Genomic DNA, 15,375 nt, shown 5'->3' on the forward strand with positions numbered 1-15,375 from the left:
TTGCAACAATTTTACCTTCTTTATTATTATTATTATTATTATCATTTTATGACCCTTTACTCGTTTTCTTTTTTGGGTATTAAAACAGTTAAATCCAATCCACCTTGCATCAACCAAAGTCATACATGCAATTAAAATAAAACTGTTTACATTGTCTAAAGAAAGAAAATAATAGTGAAGTACAGTGAGAGAGAAATGAACTCCCATACTAAATACATTACTAAGAGAAAAGAAAAGAGTTTGATGGACAATAGAATCTAAGTAAATGTATAACACTCAGAACTTGTCATAAAAAAATAAACTAAGGGAATTCAAATCCATTGTCCACCAACAACCGAGTCCTAAAAAAACAAATACAGATTCCTTGATTACACAAGGAAAAAGGATAAAATTTCCAATTTTACATAGTTGCAAAGTATTTAATAATAGATTTAACACTAGAGTTCCCCCAGCGCCAGTACTCAATAATTCTGGCTCCAATTCCGAAAACAAAATGAAGAAAACAAAAAGGGTGAGACAAAATATTATTCCGTTTTGGTTTGTCGAAGTAGACCGTAAACTCAATGGAGCCAGAGAGATTCCTTCACCATCTATCCCTCGATCTTGGCCTATCAATATAGAAGTTAAAACATTCAGAATCAAATTCCTCATCTTCGAAACATCAAAATCTCATTTGCTGAAAACTGTTAAAATGCAATAGAAGCCTACCTGTCCAAGTCTCTGCTACCCAGAAATCCTCTTTCCCTGTTACCTTGAAATGCTCTTCTATCATCCACAGGCCTTGTCCATACATCTCCGGTGCCACGCGATTGAGGCCTTTCTGAGAACTCCGTACTTCTGGACTCATCAAATGATCCAGATTGAGAAGGTGGTCTCTCTAGATAAGTACCAACCCTGCCTGCTCCAGACCCAGGCCTTTCAGCAGCTTTCTGCCCAAAGCGGACTTTGTCATTCAAATCTCGTATCAGTTTTTCTAACTCTCTTTCTTTCTGAAGAATTGTATCTTGTAAACTAGGTTGTTCCTTAGCAGCAGGCTCTTCTTCGGATTCCCTGGTTACAGGAGATTCTTTTTCCAGCCCCTTCTTGAGATTCTCTATTTCCTCCTTCAACAATCTTTCCTCTTCTGTCTCGGGCCTGCACAAGTAAACATAAATAAAAAACAAATATTCAAATATGGATGCATATTTTTCTTCATTAAGAGACCAATAGATGAGATATTTTGTAAAGAAATACATCCACAAGTCACAGGTAAACATGAAAGATGGTTGCATGTTAACCAATCATCTAAAAGGCAAGGGCTCCTAAGCAAATGTTATTTTCGCGGCAGAAGCTTTCTTGGTTTAGCCACACTAAAATAATATGAAAGGAAAACAGTACAAGTTCATAAAGCCTCCACGGAGACCAAACTGACATTTAGCATGGCAGAACAATCAAACAAATACATAATGAAACATCGAGAAAATGAAATGATTCAAGAGAAATAAGCGAGCAAAACCATGCTTTTAATTAATACTAATATTTCAGGAATAATAATGCTAATCAAGTTGATTGTGGTACTAGTGATTATCCTAGTTTATTTCAACCTAGAACCTCTAAAACACAAGTGTCTAACTTGAATTGTCTGATATTCCCAGGAGGGAAGGAGATTAACCTGTGCTTAACCCAACTAAATGATATAAAAGGAGAAACTGGTTTCAAACATCAATGTAACCATTAAATTTTGTCTTCAAGTAAGGTTCTTAAGGACTAGTGAACTAAAACCACTTCTCCCACAAATAGAAAGCATTCAAGGTATAATAATATGTAACATTATAGAAAAGTCAAGTTCCACAAACCATATAAGTTTTCAGAATAAACATGCCAATTCTCAATTAATCAGGCAGATAAAAAGTATTTTAAGTAATAAAATTAAAAAGCCTGATAAAGTCCCATGACTAAACCACACATCACAAAGTTAAAAAAATGGAAAAGAACACATACATGCTACTCGAAATCAATGATTGGTTAATTGGTAGATAATTCAAGGGAGATGGGAATATATTTAAAAGCATGCATGCACTTGCAAATTGTTTAAAGCTCAAAAGAAAAAGAAACAAACTTTCTTAACAAAAACCCAAGACATTTTATGAACCAAATAGACAAACAATGCACACTGACCTGTCAACGCCTCTGTGTTCCAATTCAAGATCAATCTTCCGCCAATCCTTACCTCGCTCCTCCAGCAAAACCTCCCTAGGCTTGGCATCTCCAAAAGGATTCACCTTGGGCCTTGGCTTAACCACATTCTCAATTCCATGCAAACCAGGACCCTCGGACCTGCTGGATTGCGCACTAGAAGGCCTGCTGGAATGGGCACTCGTAGGCCTACTTGTTTTCTTAGCCTCAATCTCAGAGTCTAGCTTTTTCCAATCCAAACCCTTCTCGGCCAAAATCTCCTCCCTTGGTCTTGCTGCCCCAAATGGATTTGGCTTATTGGTCTTCACCACCGGCAACGGTTCATTCAAGCCAGTATCGGCCTTTGGTGGATCCAAAACCAATCTGGTTCGTTCCCTGTCACCGCTGCTATCACGGAATCCTCCACCACCCCTATTCCAACGATCAGGCTCAGAATCACGGAACCCTCCACCACCAGAACCAAATGTAGAAGATCTAACAGGAAGAGGCTTTTTCCCAAATGTCCAATTATCAACCTCGTCAGCCCTAGACGCACCTCCTCCTAAACCACCACCACCACCACCACTACCCAGAGACCCATACCGATTTTGTCGACCCGAATCAAATGAAGGAAGAGATTTCTTTTCAGTTTTCCAATTATCAACCTCATCAGCCCTCGAAGGTTGATCCAATTCCGAAACCCTAGAAGGCGGACCCCTACGTTCCTCATCAAATCCTCCACCATACGATCTCCTACCACCACCACCCCAAGACCCATCCCCATCCTCCCGGTCACGACCCCTACCCCCTTGCATCGACCCAGACCTTCCATAAGTTGAAAATCCCCTACCGTACTGCATTTCATCAGCAGACCTTTCCTTTGGACCAGTCGGAAGCCGGAGTTTCTCGTCATGTGTCAACCCCGTGTCTCCGGCACCGGCTCCTGAACCAGTCATGAACTCATTAAGAGTCATCTTCTTCTTCTTAGCGGTCTTAGAGTTTGTAGCTACAGCTTCCTTCAGGCTAGGGAAACTGGGAGAAGGGTTAGCCGCAGCTGCCGCCTTGGCCTCACGCTCCTCCGCCTCTTCCCGCTCGGCCTCGGCGGCCCATGCTCCAATCCCTCCCCATGGTTTCGACATTTTTCGATCTGAAAATCGAAAACCGAAACACTCTCCAAAAATTTCTGAGAAAGAAAAATGAAAATATAAAAACCAGTTCTTTTTCCAGACAAAATTCTCAAATGAGAAAAAAAAAAAATTAAATAAAAATCTTCTTTTAAAAATATTTCTAATAAATTCGGGCTGGGGCTCCGTCAGTGGAGCCGGAGCTCCGAGTACATATGTTAGTTTTTTTTTTTTGGGAGATGAAAAAAGAAAGCTTTGTTCTATTTTTGTGACGAAATTGAATTTAAGAACAGAGACATACTGTGGGTTTGTGTCTTACGCGTGGTTGACGAGAGTGGGTAACTTTGTTAAGAAAATAAAGTAAAAATTATTGGTGAATTTTTTTTTTTTTTTTTGACGTGAATTATTGGTGAATTTAAGTACGCAGAGAAAATGGAAGGTGTGCTTTGAGTTAAGTGAGTTGTGAGTTGTGAGTTGTGAGTTGTGATTTGTGATTTGTGATTTGTGATTTGTAACTGTATTTATAAGCCTATAAAAGATAAGATTAATTTCCTATTTCGATTTGAAATAGGATAGGAGTCTTACTATTTCTAATAGGATTTCTATTTCATTTGAAAGGGGACGATTTCTATTACTATCATGTTTTAATTTTATATATTTATCTTTTTTATCTTTTTTTTTTGTTGTAAAATCTTTTTATGCTTATTTCTCTTTCTAAATTTAAGTGCTAGTTGGATATCACCGTTAAATACTATTAAATTAGGGAATTTTACAAAAATACTATTTTTGGACCAAAACTTTACAATTATACTGGGACACGGCAAAAATAACATTTTTACCACCCAATTCATTACTTTTTGTATCATTTAAAAGTGTATCAAAGATAACATTTATACTCGTTGTGTGTGGGGAAACAACCTTCTTCGTGTGTGGGGAGCAGGAGACGGAAATCACCAAGAAAAACCATTAAAACCGGCAAGAATAAACAAAAGCAAGAAATCGACGTCAATAAATAATCATGGCAAAACAACAAGAAACAACACTAAAACAATCAAACAAAACAAAAGAAAAAAATGATTAAAAAAAACAAACAATCTGGCCATGACAACCTATTGGATGCAAAATCAACTATATTTGCAAGTCTATTCCTAGAAAATTATAAAAAAAAAAACTACTGAAACAACACCGAAAACAACACAAAAACAAATGAAGCAAATATAACTACTTAGAAAAATATAAAAGAAACACACACCTCAAAACTCTCTTGTGAGTGAGCTCGTCAAATATATTTATAGGAGAACCAAAAGAAAAAAACCACAAAAATAGCCAAAGAGAACGAAGAAGAAATGTATTTATAGCCTCCATCTTCCACACTCCACTACTACAAAAACCCCCTTTAGAGGCGGTTTTTAAGCCCTTTCAGCGTCGGTTTTCGCAAAATTCGCTACCGACGCTGATCAGGGCGACGCTAAAGGGTTTATATGAACCGACGCCATATGTACCCCTATGGCGTCGGTTATTAATAATAACCGACGCCATAGGGGTACATATGGCGTCGGTTTTTATAAAATAACCGACTCCGTAGGGGTTTCCTGAAATTTTTTTCAGCTTTAATTAATATATTTTTTTTTACATTTATTAAAAATCTAAATTTATTTTTGTATTATTAATTAAATTAAATTAAAGCATAAATAAAATTAAATTAAAAAGTTAAATAAATACAAATTTACATTGCTCTAAGTGTTTGTATATTAGGTATTTTTTTATTAATATTTTATATTTTATAATATGTGTTTGTATTCTAGTATTTTAGTATCATTTTTATAATTTTTTAAGTTATGTTTTATATAATAATTAGTATATTGAATAATAAAATAATGTGTAATATTTTAATTTTTATGTAATTTAATATTTTTATACATTTAAATTTTATAATATGGGTTTGTATTTTTCTAGTATATTATTATTATTTTTATAATTTTTTAAGTTATGTTTTGTATAATAATTAGTTTATTGAATAATAAAATAATGTGTAATATTTTAATTTTTGTGTAATTTAATATTTTTATACATTTAAATTTTATAATATGGGTTTGTATTTTTCTAGTATATTAGTATTATTTTTATAATTTTTGAAGTTATGTTTTGTTTTGTATAATAATTAGTTTATTGAATAATAAAGTAATGTGTAATATATATAAAAAATATTCTTATAAAAGTAAGTTAAAGAAAACATACCTTATACTAAAAATTTTGTACTTGACTTCGGATAAAATCCTGACAACCAAGTTTAAGAGAAACTAAAATTAAATATTATCCTAATTCTACCAAAATTTCGGCAGCATAACGGCTATAATTGAACGTTTCCAAAAAATTTAAACCTATTAATAACATTTTGCTAACACCATTAATAAACAAAATTTGAGAACCTTTCAAATATGAACTTTGACATTGATAATCATGCTACTAACACGAACATGTTTTGAGTCAAATATAAAGACCTACTAAGTATAATAAATGCATAGACACATCAATTAGATTATACAAGACAAGTGCCTAAAGTAACAAACAAAACAAATGTGACCTAATTTCACGAACATGTTTTGAGTCAAATATAAAGACCTACTAACACGAACATGTTTTGAGTCAAATATGAATGTGTTATGTCACCTAATTTCTTACAACTAGCGAGTAATAACCTAGTTATTTATGTTATGTACTTTTCCTTTAACATTTATGTTTTTTATAATAAAATTTGGTCCAAATTCAACCGAAATTTTGGCAGCATAACGGCTGTAATTGGACGTTCCCTAAAATTTTAAAAGTGCCTAAAGAAACAAACAAAACAAATATAACAATACAGAATTAAGAAACTGATTAGTGGTTAAAAATACACTTTTATTTATTTTAAATAATAAAATAAATTGAGTTTTAATTGATATTTTCATGAAATTATTGTAATATATTTTATAAATGAAAATATTTGATTTTGATTCAATTTATGTCTTTCTTGTAGGAATTAAAGTGTATTTTTGTTGAAAGAAAGAGGAAGGAGCAAAGTTGAAAAGAAATGAAGAAAAAAATGGCATTTTTGTTGAAGTCCAAAGCAACCCAACCCAAAAAGGTTAAGCCTAGCCCATGAAGCTCATCATCAATTTTGTCTCTTCCAAAGCATGTGGATAACGATGATAAGTCTAGGTCATCATCAACCCTATTTTCCTCTTCCACACTCAACCTTCATCCAAAGAGAAGCAGGTCAAAATCACAATGATAACAAAAATAATATTAATTTTATTTTTGATTTGAAATGTCAAATTTAATCTTAATATTTATTTTATAATCCCAAATTTTTATTTATTTATTTTTAGTCCTTTTATGGCTCTATAAATAGGAGCTCATTTTAGTAATTGAGAGTGTAATTTTTAGTGTAGAAAAACTATAGCAAAATTCTCTCATCTTTTCTTCTCATCTTTTCTCTTTAGAAATTTTATGAGAATGATTAGCATAATGGCCTAATCTTCCTTGGAAGGTTAGGGATGATTCCATATGCAAAGTGAGGTTATTTTGTATCTTTGATTCACATGTAATATTTATTTGAGTAATGCAAGTTTTTATTTCACTTTTATTTTCTTGTTCTTCATCCATCTATACTACTATATATGCTATTATATACTAAATATATATATAGACTTAGTCATGCTCTTTCTATATATTTTTATTTAGTGATTGTAGTAATAGTAGTATTTATCTTGTTCTATCTTTTATGTTCATTTTTATTTACTTTTTATTAAACATATAGGTTTAGTCATGCTCTTCCTATGTGCTTAAAAATTAAGAAAAGTAATATTAATGTTCATTTCCTTCACTATCACCACCATCTCTATTTCTATTTTCTTTGTCATTATTTTTACTAAAGATATATAGGATTAGTCATGCTCTTTCTATGTGTTTCCATTTAGTAAAAATAATATTTATGTTTTGTTTTATGTTTAATCTTTTATTGCATTATTGCTTGATGTATAATGTCATTTCTAGGTTCTACATAAGATTAAATCATTTCTTTTATTTTCAAGAACTTGTATACTCAAAATATAATGAACTTTAATGTTGTATGACTAGTGTCAACTTTGTGAATCAAAGGTACAAAATAGCTAAACAAGCATATGGATGATTCTTAAAGCCTTTCTCTCTTTTACTATTGATTATACATTTATTTGCTTTCTTTTAATATTTATTATCAAATTAAAAATCACAAAATCATTGGTTACTATTATCACTTATTATTAACCTTTTGTTTTTATTTTTCTACTAACGCTTTTGTCCATAATCACCTCCCTGTGGAATCGACCGCCCGATCTATACTACAACCACCGCTAGTGGAAGTCACATTTGGGCGTTAAACAAATTTTGGCGCCGTTGCCGGGGAGGTAATTTTTCGAAAGCTAGTGAAATCTACAATCAAGAGGTTAGTAACTTTTTTTTGTTATATTTTATTTTCTTGTGAATATTGTCTTATGTTGTGTAAATATTTGTAAAAAAAATTACCAAGAATTCAAAGTATGCTCTAAGGTTGCGGTTTTATCCGATCTTCCTTATCAGAAATGATTTCTTGAAAAAAAAAATATTTAACATCTTCTTGTATTTAGTTTTACAAGTATAATTTTTTTTCTTGACAAAAAAAAAAAAGTCTATTCCCTTTATTTTTTTTTATTATTTTTTTACTTTAATTTTTGTTTAGTGTGATTGTTTATACTATCTTTTAGTTATTGTTTCTTTTTTTTCATTAGTGTTTTATTTGTTTTTTTCTTAGTACTCATAGCATTTAAGTCCTCTAAAAAATCATAAAATACAAAAAAAAAAAAAAGTAAGTTATAAAAACTTCTTCATAAAACGCTTAGTATTTGGTACAACGGTGTAATATTGTATATGACACAAACCAAGATTGTTGTCTAGAAAGATTGGTTTTTAAATAAAGTTTGTGTTAGTGTACCCTCCACCTTACCCGGGAACCTCGGCTCGTCTAGGCAAGGTTGGGACGAAGCGGTACCTTGGCAACCTTTCCAATTGGCCTGGGAACATTTTTGTGTTAATCATTGTAATATTACATTTTTGTGCTATTTACTATAACAAAAACAACCTTGTTTTATCAAAAATAAGCAACTCATTTTTGCTTAGAAAGGTCTTTGGTCGAAAAGGTTAGTGAACCCTTCACACTTACCTGGTAACCCCGGGGAGTTCTAGTAAGTTGTGAAGGACCATTCTAAAAACCTCCAAAGTAACCTGGGAACAAGTTGAACAAAAAAATTAAATATATTTAAAAAAAAAAAAAAAGCAAACAAGAGTGGATGAGTAACTCTTCTTCTGACGAAACCACTTCTAGTGAAACTTCGTCCAATCCATCCACTACTCCTTCTCCCATTCACACGATAATCGGTAATCCCTTCGCAATGAATAATAATAATGAAATACAACAGAGAACACTTAATGATTACCTTCACCCCACCCAAACTTCCATACCATCATGCTTCATATTTCCACCTAATATGCCAAGTCTTGGTGTCAAACCCGGCATTATTCAACTTTTGCCAACTTTTCATGGAATAGAAAATGAAAATCCATATGTGCATATTAGGGAATTTGAGGAAGTTGTTGACACTTTTTATGACCGAGCAACCATCAGATATGCCGCACGCTTAAAGTTTTTTCCCTTCTCCTTGAAGGATAAAGCTAAAAGTTGGTTGTATTCTTTGAGATCTAGGTCTATCGGAACATGGGAAGAAATGACCAAGACATTTTTTGTTAAATATTTCCCTGTCCATAAGACCAACGGTTGAAAAGACAAATCTCAACATTTTCCCAAAAAGACAATGAAACGTTCTATCAAGTACGGGAGAGATTTAAAGATCTCTTAAGTCGTTGTCCACACCACGGGTACGAGAGTTGGCGCATCGTCGGCTACTTACATGAAGGCCTCACAAGTCGTGAGCGCCGGTTCGTAGAAAATGATGTGCAACGGTGAGTTCCTTCAAAAGGAACCCGAAGAAGCTCTTGAGTTTCTCATTGAGCTTGTGAAAAATCTCACACATGGACCGGTCCAAGTGCCGCGCTGAAAGCACCAACGTAAATCGACCGGTAGGATTTAACAACTTCGGGAAGAGGACAGCTTAAAGGCCCAAGTCGAATCTTTGAAAAAGCAAATTGAAATCCTTACGACTAAAAAGATGGCCAAAAGGGTGCATGGTTGCCCAAGCACATCCGGACCACTCGAACCTTGTTTCGTTTGTGGAGAAAATGGGCATTTAGCTAAGGACTGCTTAGTTTACAAAGAAATGAAGGGGGTTCATGAGGAGCAATGCAATGCCTTAGGGCAATATAACAAGCCATTCTCCCATACGTACAACCCTGGTTGGAGAAACCACCCGAATTTCGGTTGGAGAGATAACTCTAACCAAGCTCAAACATGCGGAGGACAATGGAGAAATGAGCATCAAGCTCAACCTCCAAAGGCATATCCTACGCCTCAATACAATGCTCAACAACAAGGGAACTCCTTGAAAGCACTATGTCATGCATTCATTGAGGAACAAGCTAAAATCAATCGCCAATTAAAGGAAGATGTCCAAGAAATAAAAAGTCAATTTTCAAAATTGACCGCATCCTTGGCTATTTCGAGAAAGGCGTACTTCCTTCCCATTTCAATTTAATGCACAAGGAGCAACACATGGCTGAAATCTCCACCTCTAATGATCGCATCGTTAAAGGGGTTAACGCCATCACAACAAGAAGTGGTAAAGCTTTGGAAGATCCATCCATCAAAACCACTACTTCAAATTCAAAAGTTGCCCCTGACAGTGCACCGATAAATGGTCACAAAAGTACCATTTCCCGTGCTCAACTGTTGGAAAAATTCGAAAACCGAGCCGAACTCCTTGAGCACTTGACACAAGTGAAGATTAATCTTCCTTTGCTTCACATCATAAAACAAGTGCCACTTATGCCAAAATCATCATGGACTCAGAATCGCCTTGCAGAAAGCACCATGTCAAGAAGCGCTTTCTTGATCGAACAAGTGAGTGCGGTGATCAAACAAAAGACACCGCCAAAATACAAAGATCCCGGTTGTCCCACCATTTCATGCCAAATTGGGACTCATGAAGTCGCCCAAGCTTTGCTTGACCTTGGCGCGAGTGTGAATCTCGTGCCTTACTCGTGTACTCGCAACTTGGTCTTGGAGAAATGAAGCCAACATCCGTTGTCTTTGCGGCCCTTGCCGACCGCTCTATCAAAAAGCCTCGGGGTATCATTGAGGATGTTCTTGTTCAAATTGAGAAATTCTATTATCCCGTGGACTTCCTTGTTCTAGATACCCAATCTGTGGTCAACATGGAATCGAAAATTCCTATCATCCTTGGAAGACCATTCTTTGCCACTGCAAATGCTTTGATTAATTATCGTAATGGTAAAATGAAACTATCATTTGGAAATATGACACTTCAGGTCAAAATTTTTCACATTGGGAAACAACTTCAACAGGATGAAGAATGTCATCAATCATTCATGATTGACAATCTTATTTCTGAAGAGATTCAATTGCAAAGAAATTTTGTTAATCTTGATGAACTCCTCTCTCACTTCGAAAATGAAAATCCCAGTCTTGTTGAGTCCACTCTCGCTACTGTTGATCACTTGGACACACAAAACAGAGGGAAGAAATTTTGGAAGCCACACTTTGAAGCATTACCTCGTGAGAGGGAAACGCTAAAAGCTTCGTAGAAGAACCTCCCAATGTTCAACTCGAACCAACTTCCAAAGGGTTTGAAACATGTTTTTTCGGGAGATGGCCAAACCTTTCCGGTTATCATCTCGTCCGACCTTCAACTTTCTCAAGAATTGCGATTACTCGAGCTACTTTGTGAAAATACAAACTTGCGATAGGTTGGACGTTTGTCGATATCAAAGGTATTAGCCCTCGAATTTGCACCCACCGAATTAATCTAGAAGAAGAAGCTATCCCACGAAGGGACCCTCAAAGAAGATCGAACCCACCAATGAAAGAAGTGGTGAAAAATGAAGTGTTAAAACTTCTTGATGCCGCTATCATTTACCCTAAGTGGCCGATAGCAAATGGAGTCCGATTCCAGGTAGTACCTAAGAAATCGGGTGTTGTTGTCCAAAATGAAAAAGGGGCCCTTGTTCCCACCAAACCGTGACGGGTTGGCATATGTGCATCGATTATCGAAAATTGAATGCTGCCTCCCGTAAAGATCATTTCCCGCTCCCATTCATTGATCAAATTCTTGAGCGCCTAGCTGGTCATCCTTTCTATTGCTTTCTCGATGGTTATTCAGGTTACTATTAGATTGAGATTGCATTAGAGGACCAAGAGAAGACCACTTTCACTTGTCCTTTTGGAACATATGCTTTCCGTATGCCATTTGGACCGTGTAATGCACCAGCCTACTTTCCAAAGATGCATGATGAGTATTTTCAAGGTGACATGATTGAAAACACCATGGAAGTTTATATGGATGACTTAACGCGTCTTTGGAAAATCTTTTGACGCATGCCTTCTCAATCTTGAGGTCATTTTAAAACGTTGCATCGAGAAAGGTCTTGTGCTTAATTGGGAAAAGTGTCATTTTATGGTATCTTCTGGAATTGTCTTAGGCCACATTGTTTCTGAAAAAGGGATTGAGGTTGATCAATCTAAAATTGACCTCATCTCTAAACTTCCGACCCCTAAGAATCAAAGACATTCGGTCATTTCTTGGCCATCTTCGGTTTTTATAGGAGGTTCATAAAGAATTTTTCAATGATTTCTCGTCCATTATGCAACCTCCTAGCCAAGATGCTACTTTTGAGTGGACCCCAAAGTGTGAGGAGTCCTTCCAAACACTTGTGAATTCACTCACTTCGCTCCCATTATTCAATCACCCGATTGGAGTCTTCCTTTTGAAATCATGTGTGATGCCGTTAATTTTGCTTGGAGCCGTTCTTGGACAACGAAGGAGGGGAAACCTTTTGTTGTCTACTATGCAAGTAGAACTCTTAATAGTGCTCAAATGAACTATTCCACAGGCGAAAAAGAGTTGCTTTGCCGATTGTCTTTGCTCTTGACAAATTTCGAGCTTACCTGATTGGATCACCTATTACGATCTTCACCGATCACTCCGCCCTTAAGTACCTCTTTTCTGAAAAGGATGCTAAGGTGCGCTTAATTAGTTGGATCCTCTTCTTGTAAGAATTTGACATAACAATCAAAGACAAGAAAGATGTTGAAAATGTAGTAGCGGATCACTTGTCCCGACTTGAATTTAGTGATCCCGTGATGGCCCACCTATTCATGATGATTTCCCTAGATGAACAATTATTCGTTGTTACTAAGTTACCGTGGTATGCGCACATTGTTAACTACTTAGTAACTGGTGAGCTCCCTTCTGAGTGGAGTTCACAAGACAAACGCAAATTCTTGGTTGAGGTGCAAAATTTCTTTTGGGATGATCCCTACTTATTCAAGTATTGTCAGGCAGGATTATGCGAAAATGCATTCCCGATGATGAGGTGTCTAGTGTGCTAAATTTTTGCCACAATGATGCTTGTGGTGGTCACTTTTCCGTGAAGAAAACCGCTGCAAAATCTTACAATGCGGTCTTTACTGGCCCACTTTGTTCAAAGACACCAATGATTTTTGTCGCTCTTGTGTAAGGTGCCAAAAGTTAGGCTCCTTGTCCCGTCGGCACATGATGCCCTTGAACCCAATTATTGTCATCGAAGTATTTGATTGTTGGGGGATAGACTTTATGGGACCATTTCCACCTTCTTTTGGTTACCTTTACATCCTTCTTGCTGTGGATTATGTTTCAAAATGGGTCGAGGCGGTACCTTGTCGAAATAATGATAACGCTGTTGTGAAATTCTTAAAAGAAAATGTGTTATCGAGGTTTGGTACCCCTCGCACTATCATTAGTGATCAAGGCACTCATTTTTGCAACCGATCTTTTGAGGCTCTTATGCGAAAGTACGGTGTACTTCACAAAGTTGCCAATGCCTATCATCCACAAACCAATGGTCAAGCTGAGCTAGCTAATAGGGAGATCAAAAACATTCTTGAAAAGACGGTAAATCCCGACCGCAAAAGATTGGTCAACACGTCTTCGATGCACTGGCATATCGCACTCGCTTACAAGTCCCCTCTTGGGATGTCTCCTTATCGACTTGTCTATGGGAAAGCATGTCATTTACCTCGTCGAACTTGAGCACAAAGCTTATTGGGCTATTAAGGCCACGAACTTCGATCTACGTGCGGCGGTACAGAATAACCGAAAACTTCAATTGTCTGAAATTGAGGAGTTGAGAAATGATGCTTACGATAATTCTAGGATCTACAAAGCAAAGCTGAAAGTTGCTCACGATAAACAGATCCTAAGAAAACATTTTGAGCCGAATCAAAAAGTACATTTGTACGATTCTCGTTTGCATCTCCACCCCTAAGTTGAGATCGAGGTGGACCGGTCCATATGTGGTGAAACAAGTATTCCCCAACGGTTCGTTGAAGTCAAGGACCCAACCGATGGGAGAATTTTTCGAGTCAATGGCCAGAGACTGAAACATTACATTGAGAAGTGGAGCCTTGGCTGAAGAGGTCCTTCGAGGACCCGCAGTTATACACTCGAAATGTTTATTTTCCTATCTATATATTATAGTATTTTATTTTATTTTTATTTTTGTTTTGTGTTTTTGTATTTTTGTATTTTCTATGTTTGTTTTGGGTTACTGTTATCAGGTTATCTCCACTCTCACCCTGCATATTATCGTCGATCGTGTGTACTCTTTTCCCTATCTTTTTCATTTCATATTTTTTGTGACATTGAGGACACCGTCTAATTTTGAGTTGGGGGTGGTGAGCTGCGGTGAGCGTTCATTTAGAGAATTATAATTGTCTTGTTGAATTTTTTAAGTCAAATTTTTTCAAAATTATCCAAGCATGATAGTAAAATTACAGTTTGAGTCAATATTTGCTATATTTTGTTACCAAGTTGTGATTTTCAGAGTTCTTTTGTGCACTTTCCAAACATGTGGTAAAATGGTTGTAAACACATATAGTTAAGAAAAATTTTGAGTGTAAAGTTTTTCATTTTTTGTGAGTTGTGAGAGTTGAGAAAATAACTTTTTGAACTTTCATTGATCATTTGAGTTGGTAAAGTTAAACTTTTGGAATTTCAAACATGACATTTACTAGGATTAATTTATTGTCAAAAGAGCCTTTGTGTTTATTTCTTTGTAACTTTATTGTATTTCTTTAAATCTTTATTTTTATATGTTGTCTCTTGTCAAAAAAAAAAAAAAAAAAGAGAAGAAGAAAAAAAAAGTAAAAAAAAAAAATCATCAAAAAAATATATATAATGAAAAAAAAAAAAAAGAACAAGAGCAACATCATTTTATTTTGATTTTCAAGTAGTCTCCATCTTTAAAAAAAATAAAAATAGCAAAAGTAATATCATTTTATTTCTATTTACCTCCATTCTTTCCATATCTAAAAAAAAAATCATGTTAGTTTATTTTAATTAAAAAAAAAAAAGAGAAGCATCACATGTCTCTAAAGAAAAAAAAATTGTTATTATATTTTCTTTATTTATTAGTTAGTTAGTTGGCTCTTTATTTTGTGAGTGTTTCATGTAAATCCCTAAGGTTGTTTGTCATTTGAATTCTATTGGTTTGATATGTCTATCTTTGTGATCAATATTTGTTCAAATTGCTTATCCTAAAAAGTTTATCCTCTCTCATTTGTGCGTTAATTGTTACATTTCCAACTCCAAAGAGTGTCACCCTTCCAATATAAATACTTTCAATACCCGTGAAAAAAATTGGAGTTGAGACCTTTACACTTTTGAGATTTTTCGATACTATTTGTGTTAAGACTTGAAATAAAATAAATACAAACTTTGGTGCACACACACACACAACTCGTTGTTCTGTTGAAATAACATTGATAGCAATCTTTAACTCTCTACTAATATTTTGAAAATGCTTGGATATTTTTGCGTGATTTGACTTGTTTATTCAATTCGATTATTCTTTTTCTCCGCTTGAATTTTAG

General features: G+C 35.1%; 2 protein-coding genes and 1 non-coding gene across 3 annotated transcripts; 1 reads left to right on the forward strand and 2 right to left on the reverse strand.

The window, feature by feature from the left end:
- Positions 1-283: 283 nt before the first annotated feature.
- On the reverse strand, positions 284-3,784 carry LOC115712384 (eukaryotic translation initiation factor 4B2). Its single transcript, XM_030640655.2, has 4 exons — positions 3,580-3,784; positions 2,158-3,337; positions 709-1,134; positions 284-608 (listed from the first exon to the last, which is right to left on the reverse strand). Exons 2-4 carry the CDS (start codon positions 3,291-3,293, stop codon positions 584-586), a joined length of 1,587 nt encoding a protein of 528 aa, XP_030496515.1. The 5' UTR covers positions 3,294-3,337; positions 3,580-3,784; the 3' UTR covers positions 284-583.
- Positions 3,785-9,105: 5,321 nt separating this feature from the next.
- Positions 9,106-9,209, reverse strand: LOC133037588 (small nucleolar RNA R71). Its single transcript, XR_009687678.1, has one exon. It is a non-coding gene; the product is annotated as a small nucleolar RNA R71 (small nucleolar RNA).
- A 1,906-nt stretch (positions 9,210-11,115) lies between these two features.
- Positions 11,116-13,769, forward strand: LOC133036750 (uncharacterized). The gene is made up of 5 exons (XM_061113480.1): positions 11,116-11,237; positions 12,357-12,486; positions 12,664-12,839; positions 12,985-13,396; positions 13,509-13,769. The coding sequence occupies exons 1-5, from the start codon at positions 11,116-11,118 to the stop codon at positions 13,767-13,769; spliced, it is 1,101 nt and encodes a 366-aa protein (XP_060969463.1).
- The last annotated feature ends 1,606 nt before the right edge of the window (positions 13,770-15,375 follow it).

Source organism: Cannabis sativa, chromosome 4 (genome assembly GCF_029168945.1).
Source record: "Cannabis sativa cultivar Pink pepper isolate KNU-18-1 chromosome 4, ASM2916894v1, whole genome shotgun sequence".
Lineage (NCBI taxonomy): Eukaryota > Viridiplantae > Streptophyta > Magnoliopsida > Rosales > Cannabaceae > Cannabis > Cannabis sativa.

Excerpts from the sequence above, each read along its gene's own strand:
- LOC115712384 (XM_030640655.2), bottom strand. The coding sequence starts at position 3,293 with ATGTCGAAACCATGGGGAGGGATTGGAGCATGGGCCGCCGAGGCCGAG. Across the intron at positions 1,135-2,157 it reads GAACACAGAGGCGTTGACAG|GCCCGAGACAGAAGAGGAAA; the intron begins GTCAGTGTGCAT and ends TTACTTGTGCAG. Across the intron at positions 609-708 it reads GGTAGCAGAGACTTGGACAG|GCCAAGATCGAGGGATAGAT; the intron begins GTAGGCTTCTAT and ends CTATATTGATAG.
- LOC133036750 (XM_061113480.1), top strand. The coding sequence starts at position 11,116 with ATGGCCAAACCTTTCCGGTTATCATCTCGTCCGACCTTCAACTTTCTC. Across the intron at positions 12,487-12,663 it reads TTTCTGAAAAGGATGCTAAG|TTACCGTGGTATGCGCACAT; the intron begins GTGCGCTTAATT and ends GTTGTTACTAAG. Across the intron at positions 13,397-13,508 it reads AAAACATTCTTGAAAAGACG|CATGTCATTTACCTCGTCGA; the intron begins GTAAATCCCGAC and ends TCTATGGGAAAG.